This window comes from Falco punctatus (assembly GCF_963210335.1).
Source record: "Falco punctatus genome assembly, chromosome: 7".
In the NCBI taxonomy this organism is placed as follows: Eukaryota; Metazoa; Chordata; class Aves; order Falconiformes; family Falconidae; genus Falco; species Falco punctatus.
The window spans coordinates 17833148-17857696 of record NC_137587.1 but is presented as its reverse complement, the minus strand read 5'-3'; the positions used below and the strand labels follow the sequence as shown (position 1 = coordinate 17857696).

Here is a 24549-nt window from a genome sequence, read left to right as displayed (position 1 = left end):
TATTCTTCATTCAAGCAAACTACAAATTTATCTTTGAAGTTATTCATTCTATAAACTTGGTTCCAAATCTGAATATTAGAGCTTTCTTTTGTATACCCATAGACTGCAGCAAGAGTTCAGTCAAGCATCATTTAGGGATATCACAGAACTTCACTTAGGCTACATGAGAAAACTTGAACTACAACAGATAAAGAAAAAAAAGAAAAAAAGAAAAATTAAGTGAAACTTCACACACCACATCAATTTTCTTTTCAAGAATTCCTAAGGAGAAGCAAAGATGGAGGATATATATCATACCTCAGTGGCTTAGTTATACCCATCTGCCAGAAGTTTTCTGTCAGTGTTGGGTTTTTTCACCCCTTCCCTATACAGAGATGCCTAGTCTGGTCTAGTTCACAATCTTCTGTTTTGCTTCCATATTTTGTCAACTGTTTAAAAAAAAATTATCCTTTTGAATATTTTAGAAACCGCTGTCAAATCCACTGCATTAGTGCAAGAGCCAAAATAAATTTCCCCAACAGGTAATATTTAATGAATAATCTCTTAAACTGAAACAAAACAGTTTTTCCAGACAACCACTCTGTAAATTAACTGGACAGATACATAACTGCACTTGCAACAATGCCAAAGACTACAAAGATATTACGCTCAGTTTTGTGTTTTTATTGTTGTTGTTCATTGTACCTTAATTTTTTAAAATATATATTTTAAAGGAACTCACAATTGTTAACAATAGCTATTTTTAGTAACAATGTAAGCTGGTTTGCAATTACCCACAAAGCAGCAGCAGGACTTAAGAGTGACTTCCATTTCCAGAATCCTCTGCAAACAAAACAACATCTGTCTGTCACACTACTATGCTACTGAAACCACCCAGATGTCTTGTATCTCTAAGCACTATAGCCCTATCTACTTCTGGGAATTTTGAAACAAATTGCTAAACTGCTGGTGTAGCTTAGCTGTGGGAAAAAGGGCAGACAAGGCTCCAGTGTTTTCCAGCACCACCTCTACAGCCTAACATTTTAACCTACTCTTACATGTTTAGCAGCTCTATCAGGAATAACTGAACAAAATAAAACCAATCAAACAGGGTGATCAGCTGAGCATTGCTCTTAGGAAAACTTCTACTAGCTACCACAAACATGTGAAGTATAGCAAGAGCAACAGCATTGCCAACAGCTGGCTCAGACCTACTGCATCATATCTAACCGTTCCTGAGATGTCCTGATTTCAGTTGTGTCCACTGGAAACTCCTGAGGCAGAGGAAGGTATACAGGAAAAGCCAAACGGGATTCTGTCCATAGGAACATGCTGCTTCACAAGAGTCAGTGCTGAGCACCAGTGAAAATCGGAGACAACCACTCTGGAATCCAAGATCAATTCCTAACAATTATGGAAACAGATCTCTCTAACAGATGAGTGCCTCAGGTAAGGAGATGAGTACGGCATTCTTATGTGATTACAGCGACTTATAGATTGTGATGAAGCAGGGGAAAAAAACCAAAAGTTATCTACAGTGTTATTTTCCCCTAGTAGTTCAGAGCTACTGAAAAGTACAGCATGTGTCTGAGTGGTATACCTACTAAACTTGAAGTAATTTTAAGATAGAATAGCATATTGTGTAAAGTTTCATTCTAAAAATATTAGCACATGAAGATGACTCCTGTACCAAAACCAAAAGCTGGAGTGGAGTTAACTAAGAAGCCTGAGAAAGCATTAGGGGGCAGAAACAAAGGGCTAGAAACTTTAAGTGGACAGGAAAGATATACGACTTGCAGTCCTTTGCCACCATCAACTTTATTTTAAGAGCATCAAGCATTAAAATCTGACCACAGGTTTTAAAGGTTCTCTCCTCCCTCCAAAAGCTGTGTATTTATATCATTGTAATGCTCTTGGGCCCAAACTGACTTATGACCTGGATGACCAAACTGTTGTTCGAGCCCAGGAAGCACTCCACTGACCTCAGCTGGCTGGGATCTTCAGCTCAGCAACTAATGAACAACATGAACAATCCTGCTTTTGATGGCTGGGCCGAAGAACAACTTTAATTTCAACACTCTAGCTTTTTTTGGTAAAAAATAAGTTACCTTGGTCATATGGGGTATTTCTTACATGTAATATTAAGCCAATTAAAGACACCAAACGTTATTACAACATTTGTTCTTTCTTCCATTAGTGATCCAAGAGAGTGAAGGTTAAGAATTTTCTGCCAAAGTATTTTTCCCAGAGAAAAATGGGAAGAGATGTTGAAGAAAAAAAATGATTGAAAAAATCATTGAAAAGATGTTAAAAAAAAGCAGCTATCTTGTTGCATTATTTATTATTGTTTATTTTAACCCAGTTTCAACAGTATGCAAATCTTCCCTCTCCTAGATTCGTATTAAACGTTGCAATTCTTTCATTTGTATTGCATCTTGCACATTTCTTTTTTTAATATAGGACTGAAAAATAATAAGTGATCTCAGAAACGTTAAGACAAGTGAACTGCAACTGCAGATTGTTTCTTAATACTATAAGGCTACTACCATCACTTGGATCTTCAAGCTGAACTATAAACTGAACCATGCCAGAAACTGACCCTCTTAGCTTCAGTAAAAATATTTAGCCTTATGTTTTTTTTCAAAGCTGGAAAGCAGATTTGCAGAAAAGGACCTCCAGTTTCACGTGGACACCAAGTTGAATGTGAGCCGGTGACACACCCTTGAGACAAAGGAAGCCAAGTGTCCTGGCCTGCATTAGGGGCAGCGTGGCCAGCAGGTCGAGGGAGGTGATCCTGCCCCTCTGCTCCGCCCTGGGGAGGGCACACCTGGAGTGCTGGGCCCAGTGCTGGGCTCCCCAGTAGAACAGCAATATGGACCTACTGGAGGGAGTCCACTGAAAGCCACTAACATGATTATGGGACTGGAGCATCTGGTATACAAGGGAACACTAAGAGACCTGGGACTGTTCAGCCTGGAGAAGACTGGGGGTGTCTTACCAACATATATAAAAACCTGAAAGGAAGGTGCAGAGGATGGGGCCAGGCTCTTTTCAGTGGTACCCAGTGACAGCACCAGAGGCAACAGGCAAAAACTGGAACACAGGAGGTTCCATTCAAACATCAAGAACCACTTTTTTTCCACCCAGAGGGTGCCTGAGCACTGGCACAGGTTGCCCAGAGAAGTTGTGCAGTCTCCATCCTTGGAAAAAAAATTCAAAAGCTTCCTGGACATAGTCCTGGGTAACCTGCTTTTGGTGGCCCTCCTTGAGCAGGAGGGTGGAAAAGATGACCTCCAGAAGTCGCTTCCAATCTCAGTTATTCCATGATTCTTTTATTTAATACCTTAATTCAAAGAAGAGCAATTTCAATAAAAGACAACTTTATAAATATAACTAATATGGGTTAATTTATGAGAATTCACGATACTCTGAAGTAAGAGTTGTCACTGTGCACAGCTGCCATTTCAAAACTTCTGACAAGGGAATAAGAAAAAGGCATTCTGAAAAATCATGACACACTGCTATGAAATTACAGTATCTCTACTGGCACACAAGTAACGGCTCCAGGCTGATCTCCAGATGTGAACTGGTCATGGATCAAGGCTCTTTACCTTTGACTGGCACTTTACACACATACTTTAACCCCTCCAACTTCTGGTGCAATATACTTATGTGTTTGCAGCCTCACCCAAAGAGCACACATCAACCATACTTGGCTTTTTACAGTTCTTATTATCCAAACAGCTTAGCAGAAGATTTTATGATACCCAGCTAGAGAAATGCAAGCACAAGCATGCCCAGAGTACCAAAAGATAATACCAGACCACTGAGCTAAAGCCTATTTCAGTTGCAGGTAACATTCGTTGAGTACTGACTCAATTTAGAAAAAAAAAAAAAATAAAATTCACTAGTATCACATGAACATATTGGTACACTGCTGATGATATCAAGCCCTTTATTACTACACGTTTAGAGAATGACTGCCACTGGCACAAAACCTTAATGACTTACCTACAACAGAAGGAGATGCAAACACTGTACATGAGTACTAAAGACACAACATAATTTACATCAAGAAAATGTGACAGCATAACCCATTTATTTTTATGAAATGTGCTCAATATAATTTTTTTTGCCATAACAACTACTATATAAGGCTTTGCCTACATGACTGTAACCTTTCTCCTCACAATTATACCAGCAAATCAGAATATACACCAAACTATTATGCTGGCAGAAGGCAAAACTTTGCAGATTTTCTCCTTTAAGAGAGGCAAGAAGTATTCTTCACACTAAAGACAGGAGGTACAGCAACCGCATGCAGCTACTTATGCCTAGGAAATTTATTTTTGTGAGGAGTTTAGCAAGAAGACACGTAGATTTCCAGCAGAATCTATAGACAAAGGCTGTTACATTTAGGATACTGCTACCCATACTAATTTACTGATGAGCTTTGGACTTTGCCAAAAAAACTGTATGGGACACTCCTGCCCAAACAATCTACTTACAGAAACCTTAACTACTGAGCAAAATGACTTGAAGGGCAAACGGTGGAAGGAAAAAGCAACATGGGAAATGGTATTATGTAAGGAGGGGATAACTGGTATCCTGAAAGAGCCAAAAATACTTGATTACACAATTATTATTTAGCAGGAGAGGCTTATTAAACAAGGTGCACCTACAATTCAAAAGGGAAAATGAGACACAAATGAACATGTGTCCAGAACAGGAAACAGTCAAAACAGCATATTGCTGTCATGAAGTGTTCTCTTAGACACAACATCAGAAAAAAATAATTAAAAAATAAGAGCACTAGAACCACATTCCTATTTGAATATGGACAACTTAAGGTATGTGACCATATAAAGTAACTGATGCTGCAAGGAAGAATAGCTACTACCACAAGAACTTTTGCAAAGCACAAGAACACATAAAGAACGAAGAAACTATTAAAAGGATTTGAAAACCATGAAAATTACACACAAAGTAGACATTTGACATTTCTGTGAATAACATTTTAGCCCTGCTCCCCAGCAGCTCCTCTTGTTTAATAATTGTGGCTAGTTCTATTACTTCTGCATGTCGTCCATAAGGACTGAATAAATGAAGTAGTATTTTAGCAGATTAAGGGAGATCACAACACATCATTGGGTTCCACCTCTTTTAAAAAGCTGCCTTCTGGAGGTCTAAGTTGTCGTAATAGTATGGATTCTGTAACACCATCTGGTCAAGGCATATTACTTAGAAAATTGCATCTGACACCAAATAGACAAGCAAATAAAAAACCCAAACTTTTTTTCTACCCTTCCCCACTGAAGTTAAAAAGAACCAGGGCAACATTCAAAGACGGATCCGCAGGTTTTGGACACGTAGCAGAACTAAAAGAATAGTATGTACTATGTAGTTTCCCCTTTGTAAAAGCTGCTGAGATGAGCCAGATATGGAAGATGTTTTTTAACGACTTCCACAGCTGCCTGCTGTTACTCTGCCGGTACCAGGGACTCCTGGATTAAATTCTATCCAATTTTAGGCAGATGAGATAACAGAATTTGAGTGGTCAGATCTTGCTACTCATATATCCCCCCAAATTTAATGGCCCTCCTCCAGAAAACACTAAATTTGCCTCATTTTTACAAGCTGACAGCCATGAACTCCAGAAATATCCACTCTTCAGCCCAGCCCAGCTTCTCCTCTCTATATACGTTCTCATATATTTTTCTTCCTCCTTACCACAGAAATTCTGAAGATCCAGAGGAATCTCTTCACTCCACTTATAGCACAGAACTGTCTCTACCCTCTTCTAATTTTGTAAAATCACCATTTGTATCGTATCAAGTAGCAATCAAGCTATTGGACACTGATGCCATGTATTAATTGTGACTTGCTTACCACGGAACATACAAAGATGAAAAATTCCACAAATAAAACAAGAGAAAGTTAATTTTTTAGCTAAGAAAAGTTACCATTTCTTTCCAACCTTGCAAAAACAGAGGAACATCTAAAGAAATGATGGAAGACAAGCTTTTGATTTTCTCCAGCACTTCAGCAAACTTAGGACAAGCACAAGTTTGCAGCCTAAGGCGGATTCCAGTGAAACTAAGACAACTTGACACTTCCAGTCAATGTCATCAGACAGCATCCATCCAGTCTAGAAGGAATTTTTTTTTTATTTTTTAAATGAAGCTTACAGATAGAGTTGTGCCTTTTATTTTCCTTGGAATAGCAATGATTACATAATTTATGGAACATATGATACATAATTTAAGGAAAGTTTTTCAGGTAATAGTTATATCTGAATAAGTCAGAATTCTCTCTTCTCTAAGGGCCATTTTCCTTCAGTCTTACATACTCACATAGTCCCTGAGCTTCACTCAAGTATGCAAGCATGATTAGATCACCCTCGTAGTCTAAGCTATTAGTCATCTAGCCATCAAGATTAAGGATGGCAGGACTCTGGAGACTCTTAACAGGAGATATGAATGCATTAATCAACAAGTCATTCTGTAATAAAGTTCTTGACCACTAACATAAGATTAAGGTAACTAGTACATGGAAAGAAGACCATGGTAAAATTCCTTAAGAACAATTTTAGCTACTCTAAGAAGGTATGACAAGCTGTACTGAATATGTTTTTTTCAAACAAGCACCTGTGTACCTTTTATTCCACTGCTCCTTGCATTTATGAATTGTGCTCCACAATGTTCAAAAAAGCTATTATTCTCCTCCTAACAAACCTAAGTACTTATTTAGCAAAAATAAAAGACAAACCAAACAGACCCTGCTATACTTTCTCCAACACACCAGAAAACATTGTCTCAGGTTTTAGGTTTACTATGTCTGAATTTCTTTCAGGTTGTCCTGGACTATCCACTCTTTGGGACAGAGACCATCTACAATGAGCGTAATTCAATAAAGACCTGAGTGCATGCTGGTATACAGAGCTTAGCTGCTGAACTGCTACACGCTCTCATCTTTTGGCAATACATTTATGGAAGAAAAAAGCATCAGTCCCACTGAGTTTACACACCTCAAGCAACATTTGGTATTAGGTAGGCAACTACAAAATTAAAATTTTAATCTTGTCACATTAAAACAAATTTATAGAAGGTCCAGATCATTCCTGGCATGCATTACCCACTCAGCCTGCACAGAAGAACAGAACCTGAAACCAAAAAAAGCATATCCACACTTATAAAAATAATCTTCCTTTAACTGCCTTGCTGAGTTGTGAGATTGCTGATGAATGTTGTATAAGAAATAGTGTTTTAAAACTATGTGAATTAAAACCGTAGTATCATTTGTTGGTATTGTTAAATGAAAAGCTTGACTCAAGGCTTACATTGATGTGGCTTTTCAAGGACTTTAACCTGCCCATATGAAAGTGATCTTACAAAGTAAATTATACTCCAGGAAAATCCCTAAAGCTAAATTGCTCTTTTTAACACAATAAGGAAACAACAAACATCCAAAAGGATGTTTCAAACACAAACAAATGGACAAATCATAAACATCCACACTAACAAAACAGGACTGTAAGCCAAACTGCAAAATGCTTAAAACTAGCACCAAAATCAGGATAAAAAAGAAAATCTGAACAAGCCTTAAGATAGATAGCTTGTGAACTTGCAGATCTATTTTAAAGATCTATTTCAGTGACCAAAAGGAAGGTACCATTCCCTTGCTATGTGGCACCACACTTTGTCGTTTAAATCAATCATTTTGTAGTTTTAACAAACTATGAATATTCAGGATAAAAGAAATAAACCGAGACAGACAAGTGAAAGACAAACACAGAGACTTCTATTACAATAATCCATCAAAGGAGAAAATCCCAAGTAACAACAAGATTATACAAAATGTTTAAGTGGTATGCCCTTCATATTTGCAGTATGTCAGCATGACCCATGCAACTTACATAGCCAATATACAACTGTATGATCTATGTTTGATAATCTTAGTAATAACAAGGATCTTAGCCAGCAGTCTCAAGCCTAGAAACAGATGATTCACAAGTCCTAAGCTCACATCAAAAAAAGTGTAACTAAGCCTTGTGTAACTACACTCCGTGCTCCAACTACTGCTAAAGTAACACTTTTCACAAGTTTCTACAATAAGCTGTATGTAATGAATACATGGGTCAGGCAGGAACAGAGTATAACGCAAAACACACTGAAAGGCCTCTCAGTTCAAAAGGAAGATTATTTAAGTCATGTTACTTGCTGCTGTTCCAGAAGAAAAGTAGAAACTTGTAACCGACTGCACAGAAAAAGAATAAGAAGTATACATGCATTCCCCCCAAAAAAGTAACAAAACAAAATAGCAATACATCCACTTTCAAAAATGATAACTAGTCATGAGAACTTCTACAGTAATCACTGACTCTCTCAGTCTACTCAGTAACTGAAAAGGGATCCACCAGATACTTCTTCTTTGTTTTGGCAATGACAAAGTCCTAAACAAAGGGTTACAACACTGAGATCATGAGATGATGTAGCATTATGATTACATCTTGTAGCTTCCTCTTCGGACTTTTCAAAACCATTAACACCACTGGAAGTTACGGGTCTAGGGTAGGCCTTCACCATAAGCACAAAGTTCTGAAAAGGGCATGGGAGGCAGCGAAGTCAAACTGCACAAAGTATGTGATTAATCAAGGAAGGAAGTGCAATATGACATAATTCAAGCTCAAAACAGTTTTTAGATGGTAGAATCCAAGCAAGGAGTAAAAGAAAGGTCTTTCTGCTCCAGTCAATCTGAGACAAAACTGATACGCAGGAACAACTAGGCAGATTTTTTTTTTTGGTGCAGCTCTAATATCTCTGTGGCACAGTTTTATTAAACAAAACAGATTGCTATCCACCCTAAAAATGTTTCAACTAGCAATCTGCCTCTTCAATTACACAAAATAGGGTATAATAAAATACTTTATGAAATACAGTATAAAGTACAAAATAAAAAAATCTTACTAAAGTCAATGAGAGACACATTAAGTAGTTCCACAAATATTTGTGTTCTTGTATTTAAGAGCACTGAAAATGAATTCTGACTGCATAATTGAAGAAATACAAACAGAAAATTAAGTAGCTCTGCTTAGAGAAATAAAAGACTTTATATACCCAATAAATACAAGGAGAAATTAAACTAGTGGAATGGACAAATAGGTGTAGATGGTAAAGACCAAACTCAAGAAACTGGAATCTCAATTTGGCCATTTCCTTTGTAACCATGTGTTTTGTTACAGACTTTTCCTCTCATTCCAGCAACAGAAGAACTTCCTTTATTCATATCCTGAACACAGGGCCTACTATTAAAACAGTAAGAATTACAAATAATTTTCCCTTACAACAATGAATTTTGAGTACTTTATCTGCAATGAGACTGTTCAAATAATCCAAATAAACCAGAAGTCATTAATTTCTTTACTGGCTAAAGCAAAGCATTCAGCATTTTATTATGCATCCTGAAAAGCAAGGTCAAAAGACCAATAACATATCACAAGTAACTTCTTTAGTGATGCTAACAAATAATCTCTAATTTTTGAGCCAAAATATTCAGGAATTAAGCCTAAAGTACTGTTTGTACTGTAAAAGTTCAGCTGACAATTCTATAGACTTTGCTCACAACCCAACATTGGGAATGCATTCATCACGTATGAGTTTTACGTGCAGGATGTCCAATAGTGTTTTTGAGGGTCCTGCTACTTGACTTTGATAGCTTAAACATTTAAGAGGCTACTGTGTTTGAAGGGAAGAAAGAATATTCCCTAGTCATGCAGTAATTCCTAGACAAAATTAATTTGCCTGTAATTTTTATCTATCCTTCCCAGTGTTACTACAGACTTTTTTACTATTACTTTAAAACTTATTGACTAAAAGAAAAATCAAGAGGGAATTGACTGCTTGAGTCAAAAGATTCTAGAACCATCACTGCAATTTTAACTACCTGATGACTAAAGTAGCTCATCCTTATTTTCTTCACCCATATGTTGACTGAGAAGTGCTGTGTGACTGGTACTCAACACAATCTACCTGAGGCTTTTTGACAAAAGATGGAGTAAAAAACTGATATTGACTATTCCACATAAAAGCTGATATTTAAAGAAAAACAGCTGACACTATTGTTTCTTTAGGAAGCACACACACAAAAAAAAAAGAAAAAAAAAAAAGATTACCCAAGAGTTATTTAAGGGGAAGAAAGGGGAGCTAAAAATGCCAGAACTCAAGTAACAACAATTAAGTAATAGAAGTTTCAGAAGTCAGTGACATGAAAAGATTGGGGTAGGAGAATACGGCTTACATAAATTCTTCCCTACCAAGCAAATAACATTTAAAAAAAAAAAGGGGGGGTGGGGGGTGGGGGGTGGGGGATGTCGGGGTTAGGTAGGAGAGAGAGGAAACACCATCTCCTTCTCCAAAACAAGAAGCAGACACATGAGGAAAAACTGAGTGCTGCTCTTCAATGTTTGCAGCACAAACACAAAACAAGAGAAGCATAATCACAAAGCGTATCACTGTTCAGCATGCGATTCTTAGGTTATAGCTTTCTGTGATACACTGGGTTTTTCTGCATTAAAAGGGAAGTATAAAATCTTGCAGCTGAATCTAAACTAGTAAAGATTTGATTAGATAGGTTCCAGTAAAAAAAAACAACAAAAACAAACCACAGTAAAATACTGAAAATTTTAATTTTTAACTGTATATGGATTAAGTAATTTCCAGCAAACAGAAGCTACTGTATTACAGTCTATACCATATTAATAGTTTTAAGTTACATAAGGAGTGTAAAGAAGAAGTCATGAAGGAGTGGAAAGAAAGGTTCAAAGAAGCATTTCCACAGTGAGTAAGCAGAGGCAGATGAAAATGAAACGTATGGCAATCAGATTTCTTATCTTTACACTGCAGCCTGATTTAAGGCTGTCCTTTAACAGAGACTGGTGAGAGAATACAACTACTGACAGTTCTACATTATCTTCTACTAACAAGTCCAAGGCAACTTTCATACCTACACTACCATCGCTGTTACAAGCACTTTAAAATAATACAATTTGGCACTGTTGCCAGAAGTACTCTCCATCCTTCTCTTGCCCTGCCGGATCTCTGTTCCTGCCATGCACTTTCTCCACCGCTCCTGCAACTTAAAAGCTATGAACACTGGGAAGCTGATGTGATCTTGTAACTGCTCAAAGCGGTTCTGGGGATTACCATGCTTCAACACAAGTTCCAGGGCAGTGGCTGAAAACATGTGTTGAGCGTTTGCTTGGCCATCAGCAAGTGTTGCCAAGCTCTCATTCATGTAAGGATTAAAGTCACAAAGTTAGCCACATTTGATCTCTTTCTGCAGTATCAACGTAACTTAAGTCTTCAATTCCCCCCTCCCCTTTTTATTTATTTTTTTTTGGCTTCACGCATGTGGAATGATGAGCATCAAACGTGTAATGAAGTTATGAATAGCTTTCTACCAAGAAACATATATTTTCTTTCTCTAAATTCTTACTGTGAGAGGTTTTGGCCCACTTTGTATTTAGCAAAGCCCAGTTTACGTGCTAACAAAACAAACTGAATTTCCTTATGTAATGACTGAATACACAAAGGGAAAGCCCTCCTGATTCCAGAAGATGCAAAAGGATTAATTCTGGCAGAACATAAAACAAATATTCTGAACACTGCAAAAAATTTATCCCACAACATGGTGAAAACAGAGACATAGAGAAACCCCAGTTTTCAAGAAATACAACTGAAGATACATCACAATATGAGAATCAATTATGAGCACATGTAACCTGCATGTACTTTTAAATTTTGCTATCACTAATCCATGTAAAACCTACTATTTTCAACACTGAGATAAAATAAATGAGCACTACCTTGCCGCAGATTAAAACACTGATATCGCATATTTGGCCAAACTTTTAGATTCATAGTACAGTAACTTTACAGTAAAGTAACACTAAGGATTGTAGTCCAACTTTATGAATTTAGAAGTCTGAATGCAAACTGTAATGAGACTCTGCAAGGGTTAAGAGTACTCAATCTGGATCTTTTTACTGGAAAGGAGTTATAGCAACCTCTATTTGGAAGTTTAATACATACCAAACAAATGTGATTTGTCTGAAGTGATTCATCAGCTCATTTCCATTGATGCAGAGTCACCAATATTCACGGAAATATCACCCCAAAAAAAGTTTTAAAATAGAAAAGTGGCTTTTAAGAACAACGTAGAAAAACTCCTTTGACAACTGAACACTTTCTGCTAGAAAGCATTTATTCATTTTAAGGAATAACAAAAATCAATGAAGTGACTATACTGTTCATTAACTACTTGTAATGGAGACTCTTTAAATTTTAATTGAGACTAGTCAATTTACTGGTACAACACATTTTCCAAGCTGCAGTACTACTGGCATCATGAACCACTGTTGCTTGTTACCACTTTTTTTTTTTTGTTAGTTTGTGCTCCTGCATTATTATGCCAAGCACATAAGGGAGAGGAAATACAAAACTCCCCTCTTCAAAAGAGGAAGAAGAAAAAAAAAAACCCAGAACCACACCACAACATGAAAACCCTTCGAGTTTTGCAGCTATTCATCCTTTAATAAGGATCATTATTTCCAGAAGGTTATTCAGTATTTGTTGAGAATGCAAGGAAATACAAAATTCATGAATTCCAAGCTTTAAACACTGGGTTCCAGTACATTGGCACTCAGAAGAAAAACAGCTTCCAGATCACACTCTTGCAAGCATTTTGACACAGACAGATGATGCATCTCTTTACAAGACAAATTAAAGAGTGATGCTCCATTGAACGGTTATATGATAGTACAGTATACTGTGCATAGCACATAAATGCTACATAGATCTCTCATTTTGTGAGCTTCTTATTAATTGCAAGGTTTTATTCATAGAAGATGTCTAAGCAGTCATACATGTACAGTTCTACTAGTGATTCAGCATCTGTAGGTCTGCAGCAAAAATTACTCAATTTTGTGGGATAATGGGAAGGCAACTAAACCTACTCACCTAAATCCAGCCTGAATGCCTACTGCTTTCTTCCCTCCCAGAACTGGAGCACAATTCTGCTACTTCCTTAACTCAAATCAGTATGCAACTGAAGCGAGCTGGTTGTGCAACCAAAACAGAAAATCCACCAACCCAAAAAGGCTATTCTGACAGATCAGTGCCCTAAATCACCTGCCATCATGTACCCCTTAAATCTAAGGCCAAGGCTGTGTTAGATGAATGCAAACTATCCCTTTCAGTAGCAGCCCCAAACTGTACTTCATCATCAGAAATGAAGATTTACACAACTACTTAAAGACTTCTCTAAACTACTAATTGAGTCATTGTGGAGGGGTGTGTGGAGGTGTGCACTTATATAGAAATTCATCTTTAATCCAGAGGAAAGCCATCAATGTTGTTCTCTTGTCCATACACAAATCTTAATTCTAAACAGTTTGCTTGTTTGTTTTACTGCTTTAACTCCAGTTTAAATCAGTCTGAAACTGATGCCCAGTAACATAGCTGTTTGTCCAACATAAAAATCCATTTGTTCCTTCTGTATAGTATGGGAACAAATCAGCAAAATTACCCCTTTGTTTTAAGAGACCCAGAAACGAAGAAAAAATTCTGTTGTATTTGACATATTTCTATCACTGTAGATGTATTATACACACACTTCCATCACCAGGTATGAATCTTGGGAAAGTCTCATTCAGTCAAAATACTGCTACAGTATTGTCTTCCAGATATAGCCAGTAGTGCTTACATTCAGTTCTACATAAAGTTTGGAAAAAAAACCCTCAGAAGTTAAAAAAAGTAAATAATCAAGCAACGATTAACCCTCATACAACAAGAGGCTGAGAGCATCACAGCCTTGTTTCAGATATGAAATAAATACATTTATCATTTCAATTTGAAATTAGGCCTACAAGTCTATTTATGCATTTACTTTTGATCCTCATGTCCCAGCTTCCCAAGCAGCAGTTACATGGTTAAAACCCAATGCCTATTAGAATAAACTTCTGGTGGGAGGTGCTAAGAATTCTCCCTGCTGCCTACCAATCTATCCAGAAATCTGTTCTCACTCCTACTTCCTCCTGTCTGTTCCCTTCTAAAACAGCAGTAGGGGGGCTGGGAGTTTGCCTTTCCTCTACCGGATCACAGTTGTGTACATGAACTATACTGGACCATATGGCAATCTCTTTCAATTTGTTAGAGGCAAAACAAGCTCCCTACCAACCCAATCTGAAGAGATCCAGGTAAGTGAGAAAGTCTACAGATACCAGAGTGTTCATACCTCTGTGTCAGCAAAGACCAGTTACTAAATTCTGTCAATATATTAAAGTAACAGGTTGGAACTATAGAAAACGTTGCTTCAAGGGTAAGAGCAGCCATGCCCATACTAACATAAGCATTTACAGCACCCTCCAGCTTCTCTCTCCACCATACACAAAACAGGCAACTTTGAGTGGTCCAGAGGAAAACCAAAGACTCAGATGCATTATTCAGCATGCAGGGAGGCTCTGACATAAATAAAATTACAGTACTGAAGAAAAAGTGCCTGTTTGACGAGCAACGCATGCAGAGAGTAAGCCTGCTTGCAGGAGAGCAAAACTGAAGAGGAGAAAGGTTGAAAGCTAAAAAGAAACCTCCATAGCTGCCTGGAAGGTGCCAGGCGGAGGCAGACCAACCAGAAATGTAGTGGAGATGGATTTTCCTTTTGTGAGGGAAAAACATTGAAGTTTTATTGAACACCAAAGTACAAAAATCCAATAGGAGAACAACCCCCAAGACACAGCACCTCAGGAGAAATTCCACTACTCCCTCTCAGCAAAGAGTGGGTAAGTTTCTCACAAGGGCCCAACCTTTGGATACATAAAGTCATGTTTAGTTCTTCGGTAAAACTAGGATTGTCTCATCAAATACATTAAAGGAGGATTTTGCTCATTTCCCTTTTCTGGAAAACTAAAACAGATTTTACAGAAACTTCATTTTCAATCTTATAAAATAATCATTGCATTTTACCACAGCTTGTAGCCCACCAAACAAGTTCTCGTCTAAAACGGTATGGAAATGTACACAAAATTTTGTACTAAGTTTTAGGGAACATAATTTGCATGAACATGCAATGAACTGGCTTAACAGAAAATAGCTCCCTCAGCTGGAGCTGCATAATTTTTACATTTTATTTAATTCACCTAGTAGAGTCATTAAGTATATAACTAAATTATATTTGTATAACACCACAGCAATCTAATTTTCTTATTTCAACTTCACTATTCACTACTGTGTTTGGAAGTTCTTTACTACCACATTGATATAGTTGATTCTTGTTCTCCATAAGATACCTGAGGCAGAAAGGACCAAACTGAAAGCAGCATAAGGCGTTGCCTATTACCTGCTCCAAAGAAGCATGAAAAACACAAGAGACAGACAACTGCCAACTAGTTGGACATACATCCAGGATCTGCCTATATTAAAACAACTACAATAGAAATCAAGACTAGACCACAGTTTGCCATTGCATCATTTCCTCTTCAACTTTAATATTGTATGCAGTGTGGAGGCAGATGCAGGCCATACAGGATATGATTGAGTAATATTCTGCCTTTAATTTATAGGTGTTAAAGCACCTGTAAGCTGCAATCACAGATCCATGACATTTAATATACTAATATCAGAAGTGTTACTGTAAAGTACCATTTGCTCCCCACATTAAGGTTAAATATTCATCCATTAAGAGATCTGAATATTTCTCTCTGTCCACACTTCATAAAAAAAGTATACAAGGAATTAAAGAAATAAGGAGGGAGGTGTCCAAGAGATTTTAACAAAATCTCTAAGCACTGAACTAATCAAAGCACTAAACTAAGAGGAAGCCTGACCACATCTGGATTTGCCTTAGAGAGAGAAAGTCATCCTTTACTGAGACATTGCTCTAGACATGGCTAAAAATTGTCACTTCCAGAATAACAAAAGAAAACCAATTTTCTTTTCATCGATAAGCAGCTATGAAAAGAAGGCACATTTGTATTTTCTTGGTTCTGCTTTATGTCATAATTGCATGTTTATAAAGATTTAACATCCAAAAACCTTAAGAACCTTAAGGGTTCAAAGGTCAGCATGAAAAAGTTGAAGGATTATATAACTCTCCCTCATTTAAACCTTACAATGAACACTGGCAACAGGATCTCAAAGATGCTGCCAGCCTATTAGATCTCAACCTTCAGAAGACAGCTATAAAAACATTAAAAAACATACCCCAAATCCCCCAGACCAACCAAAAAACCCACAAAAAAATCCCCAAACCAACCCACCTTTGAAAGAAAGTTTGAAATCCATGTTTAACAGCAATGAGTTAAAATACTAAATAGTCTAGAAGTTAAATACTAAATCTTAGAAGGGTGATACAGATTTCGGAAAGCGCATGGAACCTCTTTTTGAACAAGGTTCTCTAATTCACACTACAATAATTTAAGGTTCAGTTAGTGTCAAGCACCATTATTTCTTAAGGGCTTTTCTGAGACAGATTATATGTCAAATAGATTTAACCCCAGAGATGTAACATGATCTTATAATAGTTATGACTAAATTACAAGTTTTAAAGTAGACAGTCATCAAAGTAAGAAGAACAGGCAATCATGGATTCAGGAAATGTACATTCCCCCATAGTCAGCTAATGGCAACTTTAATAGGATGTGATGGATTTTTCTTCACCAGGAGAAAATACTGCCTGCATTTCTGCTTCAACAACCCACGCCAGCTGACTAATGGAGTTATATTTTTGTCTCGTATGAGGATGGTTACTTGCCCATCCTCTAGCAGTTGCAGAATGAAACATTAACAGCAGCTGTGGGGCGAACAGAAAAGCTGCTCTATTTAGTAGCCAAGACCCAAAGTCCAGGCCTTTCCCCTTGAACAGTGGAGCCCATTTTCTGTCACAGAGCGACGAAAAGACACAGCACAAAACAAGGCCACTTTTAGGGCTTAAAGTAGCTAACTGAAGATACTTTTAAGGAATAATAAATCTTCATGGGGAGGAGAAGTAAAGGATTCACAGAAATTGTAAATGGGGTTCTTGGACAGATAAGAGCTTTTGGGAGCTTAGAAGTTATTTGAAATATTAGTGGATCAAAACAGGTTTCTTAAAACAACTTTTATTAAATACTATTAAATGTAAAAACTCTTTACCTTGGCATAATAACAATATTAATTGTAACAGACCAATCCTGTAGAAACACTTCTGCCACACTACTGAATAATCAGCATATGCCTGCAACCAGAAACATCTTTTTATGCAAGCACTTGAGCTTCAGTCCTGCAAAAATTTAAATACATCACTCTGAGTAGACCTACAGATCTCTGTGGAAGTCTGTACAGTTTATCACACACACAAAAGCTAACACATACTTATAACTCTTGCAGAATAATTGCTTTTGGCAGAATATAAATAACATTGCTCTAATGTGTCTCCTGCCTTAAGAACCAGGCATTCTGGTGAAGCCTGTCATTCTTCATATAAAGAGTGGCAGCTGCATAGCCCACAGAGACATTTAAACTTCTCTTTGCATTTTCGTTAAAGTTTCAGAATAGTGTTTGGGCATTCTTTAAAAGTAGCAAGAAAGCCAACAAGTGAAGCCGATAAGAATTGCCTGGAAATAGTTTCTTACTAGTGCTATGGATACCACTGGTAGGACTGGAAGCAATTCTTAGACAAACTATCTACAGCTTCCAACACTTCCAAACAGTACATCAAATAGGCTGTGGAGTTTACTAGGTATTTTTCCAGAACCCGATGCACTGGGTGACAGGGCAGTAACTCAACATGAGAAGCAGTTTTAATAAAGGACTCTAATATTCACTGTTCTTAATGTTCAATGAAAAAGCTTAACAATCTGCTACAAGAAAAGCTCTTGAATAGCAAGATAGGCATCTGAAATAATTTTAGAAATGTAATGCCAGTACTTTGCCTAATTGACTTTTAAATGCATCACTAAAACTAGGCCTTAGATTTCTCTCATCAGTCTTTATCTTTTCAGCATTGTCTTACTGTCTTACTGCCTTTCATTTTAACTTCTAGCAAGTATAAACTTGAGCAAAGAAAGGGAACTTTGGTAACTGTCGATGCCACTGAGAATTAAAAGAATAGTATATATCACCTCCTGCAGCCACTACTCCTTTTGTGAGCTCCAGCTGGAACAGCAGATCTGTCTTGGCAGAAGGCCCAGATCTAACAAGGGGAAAGGAATTAATATATTTTGTACACATAGGTAGCTCTTACAGTGGGTTTACTTTTGCCCTTCCATTCCCCACCTCCCCTTATTTTCATTTGATACCTTCATCTCTCTAATCCCACCTTGAAAACACAAGAGTTTCACTGATGATACATCATCACAATTTTACAGCTGAGAAAGCATTGTACGCAACAAGAACAGCCCTGGTGTAATTTACTTCTAAGAAATTGTCTACAGGAAGCCCAACAACACTAATGCAATGAGGGGAAAAAGTAATTTAAAACACTCAACAGCCCTCTCAAACCCATATGATTTCACATTTACAGTTTACATTGCCCTGGTCCAAATAACCAGTGAGAAATTCCTTGCATTCAGTTGATTTCTATTAAGCAGATTTTGTCTTGTGTACAAAAATAACAGATAGAGCTACAGACAAATGGAACACAGATAAATTTTGAAGTATTTACCTAACTTTTAATCAGGAAATCCGTCAGATGTACCTAGTGTAAAGCAGCATCTTAAAAAAAAAAAAAAAAAAAGCAGTTTCCAAGTATTAATGAGCCAGCCCTGACTGCATGGAGACTGAAGGAAGGTGACACAGGCGATCCCCTCCCCACTTAATGAGGCCCTTTTTCAATGCCAAAGCCCAAGAGCACCAGCACCCCCCAATCCCCTTTCTCCTTCTGCTAAAATACCACTACAGCATCAGAAAGGAAGCAGTTGACACTGATGTGACCATAAATTCAATGCATTCCCTAACAAAACTGAATTGCCAAGTCTTTCCCTAGAACCTCATTCTTCCCATTTTGTCTCATCACCTTATTCACGTGGTTCTTGTGAGACAGTTTCAAGAAAAGAAATACCCATGCAGTACACAATGCTCTGAAACACTCCATTTAGATACTAAGACTCATTTCAAGTTCTACCATGCAAACATGAAGAGCAAACTATACCAGAATACTAAAACCAAATCATCTGGCATAGCAATTTCAGTTCACTTCAACTTATGAATGCCTGAAAATGTAACACACGTATTAAGAACAGATAAGCCACTGAAAACTAAAGTGCCACAAAGTAAAATGAAGTCCTACCGAACAACTACATGGTAAAGTTTTCTACCAAAGATTCAAGAAACATACTATATTTCAGCTCAAACTTCCTGATGAGGAAACAGATGCATATGGAATTTAACCAAGAAAAGTCAAAGAGAGGATGTCAACAAGTTTCTTGAACATTTTCAAAGGGACATTTCCATTTCCAATCTCTCAGAAAGGAGAAACTGTAGCTGACTCTTTTGCAGTTTTCAAGTAGTTCTGAACCATCATCTGCCTTGTCACAAAAACTTCCCCAAACCATTTCAAACCACAGATCTGTTCTACCATTAAAAAGCAAAACAAGTGAGCAGTTAAGTTCAGTGGATTTTAAATAAATCTACTCCCACTCTCTCTCATTAAATGATCTCAACTGTAAATTTGCTTTAGATGCTTTAAGAGGTGGCTATTAACTACACTGAGAATAAGTTATTTTGTGTATCAAAATGACAGCACCAGTGCTATTTATTTAGTGAAACTGGATTTGTCAGTTGACAAAATGTAGGGCCTTAATGGAATTCTTTTTATTTCTATTTTAAATGACTTGTGTACTTATGCAACTTTAGCTTATTCTGACATACTTTCTATCAAAAACCATTACAACAACCCCCCCCATTGCACCTATCAGTTATATCACTTGGGGGAGGGAGCATTTAAAAAGAAGTTCAGATTTACATCTCTTAAAAACACCTACAGAATTAGGAAGATTTGCTTGTGAGTACCCTTTTTTGCATAGCTGTACAAAGGAGCAAGCATCAACTTCCAGGCTTTCAGAGCTACAGACCGATAATTTCATCCAATCCCAAATAGTATCGGTAATACTGAATGCAACTTACTTCCTGTGGATCCTGGATCCTTACTTGGCAGCAGCCTCAACCACCACACTAAGCAACTGCTGCTGCAAGGCTACATATTAAAATGAATAAACCACACACAAAACATTTTCCTTCTTGAAGGAAAAGGTATATAATGGAGCTCAAGAGAATGAAGATGAATGAACAGAAGTTTTATGATTAGGAAAAAACAAACCTTAAAAAAAATAATAAATGAACAGAAGTTTTATCATTAGGAAAAAACAAACCTTAAAAAAAAAAAAAGTAATATATAATCCTCCCTGCTTCTGTTGTCACATATTAGAGCATTTCTGATCACGCTCCCTATGCAAGTTAAAGGCATACCAATACTACCTGGCTATTTAAACCTTGAGAAGTATCAGTCTGTGATTTACTGGAATAATTCACAAAGAAAGAGTTAGACCAAGAGAACTTCTCACTTTTTTTACCAGCTTTGTTATTGCCGAAGGACACATCCCAAAGTCAAACAGAAGCAATTCCTGACTGTGGAGGAAAGCAAAAATACTTCTTTGGAGAATACCATTTTTCAGTGTAAATAAAGACAACAGAAGTTGCATCCTACTGAAAACACAATACAAACTGGTTTTCTTGGTTAATGATAAAAGCTTGAGCAGCATCTTTCAATTTAACTGTTAACACTGCATTTCTTAGGAATCAGATATACTATTTTATTATACAGACAAAAAAGGGAATAATTATCTCAGCCAAGGAATACCAAAACTGCAAAAAAATCTCCTCTCACCAAATACACACTAGACCATAGATACTAATGCTGTAAGCAGGAAATTACAATTATGCCTTCTCCACTGTAAAACTCTTAACTATAAGTTAGACAAGACACAAAAAATGCAGAAAGCAGATCTTTTCTACTGTAGGATACTATAATTTCTGCACACTCTGACTGTAATTGCCTTGGAAACAAATTGTGAAGCAACCCCAGAAAAGCTGGCCAAAATCACTCTTGCCCTTGAGAGGTGACACTTGTTCCTTCCTTTGACATGTGAAAGTTAATTAGGATATCTCTTGCATTCTCTACTGAAATGATCTTTTCCTGAAGCACAAGGCAGAGATTTGGATCACCATTCCTTATTTTGGGATGATACATTGATCAAAGTTCATTGTTTGCACCCTACAGCTGGAAGGAGCATGAGGACTTAAAGCTTACTTAAAGCTTTAACTTCATCCACTGAGCTTCAGTTGTGGGGATCAAGCTTATGGAGCACAGATTTGCCAAAAGAGAGAAAAGCTAATCCCATAGCTCTCAGTAGCTGCTCAGGCCCAAGAAATCAGCTGAAGTAACAGATTTGGTAAAGTTTTATTTCCAGTTATTCCACAAGTCTAATCCGTACATTTTGATTTTGTTCAGAAAAGAAGCTATACCTACAATTGTTGTTCTACTTCAGGAAGATTTGTTCACAAACGTCAAAGAAGTTGAATTTTCTGCAGTGGATAAGTCACTCAACATTGATTTTCAATATTTCTGTGATGTCTTCTCCTTTCACTGTTGAAAGAAGGATGAACTCATAGCCTGTGGGAAGCATTCTGTCTTTCTACAGCAAAGAAAACACACGTTTTTATTTGGGTTATGTTTTTCTTGTCCCAAAGTGGTAAAAAACAGGCTTCTTGCTAGCATTGCTCAAGGGTAAAACCCTGGTATTAAGACCTGTAAGGGTGCTTAGCAGGCCAGTCAAAATGTCTCAAAGGGACACTAACCAGTGTCATTTTCTGGAGAAGCTTTTCAGTACAAGCTGTACGAGAATGCTAAAACAGAGAACTGCTCAGAAAAATCCTTCCTAAAATGCTAAACAGAAAACAAAACCTACAAGGATGGGTCTCTCTAAAAGCCAACACACTTCAAACCACAGAAAGACATGACACCTTCAGCAGTAAAAAAAATAGTATCTACAAGTAACAAAATATCTAATGCAAGAAAGCTACAGTTTTAAAAAGGTACAGCACAGATGGAAAGAGAGAGGGGAACCTGAAAAGCTCCAACTAATTAGACAACTAAGCTTATCAGTTTTCCCCTAGTTAACCACAGCTTACTTCAGAAGGATAATAAAAGGCCACCACAGGAAATTACACTATACTGAACTACAGCGGTTTAAATTCATGTCGTCTTCTGGAATAGCTTCCTTGAATAGACCTGTTCCTCATCCAGAATTTAAGTAACAGATGAAGAAGAGCTCATGTTTTCTATCTTGCTTCAGGGGAATGAACGTAGACATATTTTCCCTTTGCAGGCAGCTGTAACAGAGAAATGAAAGGTAGTGAATTCCTGCACTGTCAACCTAGGGAGGTGAAAGAAAAACAAAACTGGTTTTGTATCAGTGTGAAATATACAATGTGCTTCCACAAGCATCTCCTCTAAACTGTGCAGAGCACTTTAAGTATATGGCATAAGGTATGTAGCATGTGATAAGGCAGCACACTACTACTTCTGAAACCATTTCCAAAAAGTCCTCTTCGCCCCCCAAACAACCTGAAAACAGTGAAGTGCCTAACCCCCTAACAAGATTCCCTCAGCCTGTCTGTAGCCAACAGGCTTCGGTGGAGGTATGGTCATGGACTCAATTTTCAGTGCCCCGGGCAAATGCTTAACTGATTTCTGCAAATCCTCCATTACCTAACCAGGGTTGTTAACATGCACGGTTCTTTTCTATCACCATAGTAACAAAGCACGTACATTTTAAGGTGCATATGGGGGCTCTTCTAGAGGATGTGTCAAGTTGAATACAGCTAAGACAATATAAGATATTTTAAGCTAGACACGTTCAGTACAAATACAGAAAGCATAAAAGTACTGTGCTAGTGATCATCACAGGACTGTTTGAGCAGTGGTTACACATCCCTTAAAAAGTTTTCTAGAGGTTGAAAGAAGTACAAGACAAAGTAGTACTCACTCAGGGCATTTACGGACCTTAATGCATAAACCCAGCTGTGTAATAATAGTCTGATTTTAGACACTCTCTTGAACTTCTTGAGGAACCAGAGCAGAATATAGTAAAAAATTAAGAACAATACACTTTACCTCCCAGTTGCCAAAAAAAAAAAAGGTACAAAAAATCCATCTAACTAGAAAAACATATTTACTGATTAAAAAATGACAAGCAACTGGCATTTTCATTTCAAGAGAGCTGCAAGTACTTAGATGCCTGAAGCATGACACTTCCTGTAGAACACACAAGCAACATCACAAAAAAGCCAGGCTTAATGGTAATCCATGCATTAGTTGCCTCCACAGCAAATATGCCCATGCATGCCAACAGCCTAACTGGCATCTGTGACTAGCATGGTAGATGCACATATCCTATAGTGGCATGACAACAGATGTAGTGATCACCTTAAAAAGAACCAAACCAAAAGCAAGTTCAATATAACAAATGTGTTATTCCCTCAAACAATTTCTCTTAGTACGCTAGAGAGTGCTTCCAAACTGGGGGAAAAAACCCAACACCAACCCCCCAACTTTCAGATATGGATTAGGTAAATCACTCTAGGAGAAAAAGTATAAGGAACAGCACACTACAGGTCTGGATTGAATTACAGCAATATTACCAACATCTGAAATACTCCCAGAGTTGAAATCTGAAGATTAAAGACTAAAACCAGACTAAAATGCAGAAACAAACAAACAAAATTCCCTAAGAAACTTGTTAAAACATTGCTTTACTTGTCAATGTTAGTATTTATAGAATTTTAACACTTATTAAAATGCAGTCCTCAATTACACAGCACCACCTGTGCATGATCAGAAGTTGCAGTCGTCCTCTCTGGCACAGGATGAACAGCAAATGAGGCAAGGGGCTGAAAAAAAGAAAATGGGCGGCTCCTAGTATTGAAGGTTTGAGAGCAGAACCCAGGCAATCTGAATATATTCCTGGCTCTGTCTCATTATCAAAATCATCAAAATTCATACCCTCTGGCCACATTGATTATATTTGCACAAACAATCTCAGTTCTTAAGTTTGGAAACTCTCAAACATTTAATTTTACAACTTTGCATTCCCTTGGCACACTCATTACATACCATTGGTACCAGCAATCATAATTTCTTCTACAGTTTGGTTGGGGGTTTTTTCCCCCTAAAATCTTGCAAAATTAAAGTAAGAGAAAGCAACCACAACATTTTTTTGCAGAATATTGACAGCACAAATCAGTAGCATTAGACCTACAAGTGGAACTTGTAACAAGATAGATTATTGCCTCCTGAAGTGTGCAAACATACCTATCTATCCCAAGTCTACCCTACTAGGAAACTTCCAATCTGTTCTTGGTCCTAAAGGGAGCAAAGACCAGTGATTAGCAACAGTAACTAGTGCTTAAAAACATACAGGTTTAGAACAGCCACTTACATAGATTTAAAAAACAAACATACAAACAGGATTTCCCACTT

General features: G+C 37.4%; 1 protein-coding gene across 6 annotated transcripts in view; it reads right to left on the bottom strand.

The window, feature by feature from the left end:
• The window catches only part of SPRED1 (sprouty related EVH1 domain containing 1), a 59560-nt gene that overhangs the window by 26407 nt on the left and 8604 nt on the right, over window positions 1-24549 (bottom strand). The window contains exon 2 of one of the 6 annotated variants that reach the window (XM_080395889.1): window positions 23895-23960. The exons of 3 other annotated variants lie outside the window; for them this stretch is intronic. In XM_080395889.1, coding sequence (XP_080252015.1) covers window positions 23895-23960 — 66 coding nt within the window. Of the gene's footprint in view, window positions 1-297; window positions 419-17165; window positions 17189-23894; window positions 23961-24549 lie in introns of those variants that run through there. 2 more of the 6 variants (XM_080395893.1, XM_080395891.1) reach the window with 2 other exon arrangements.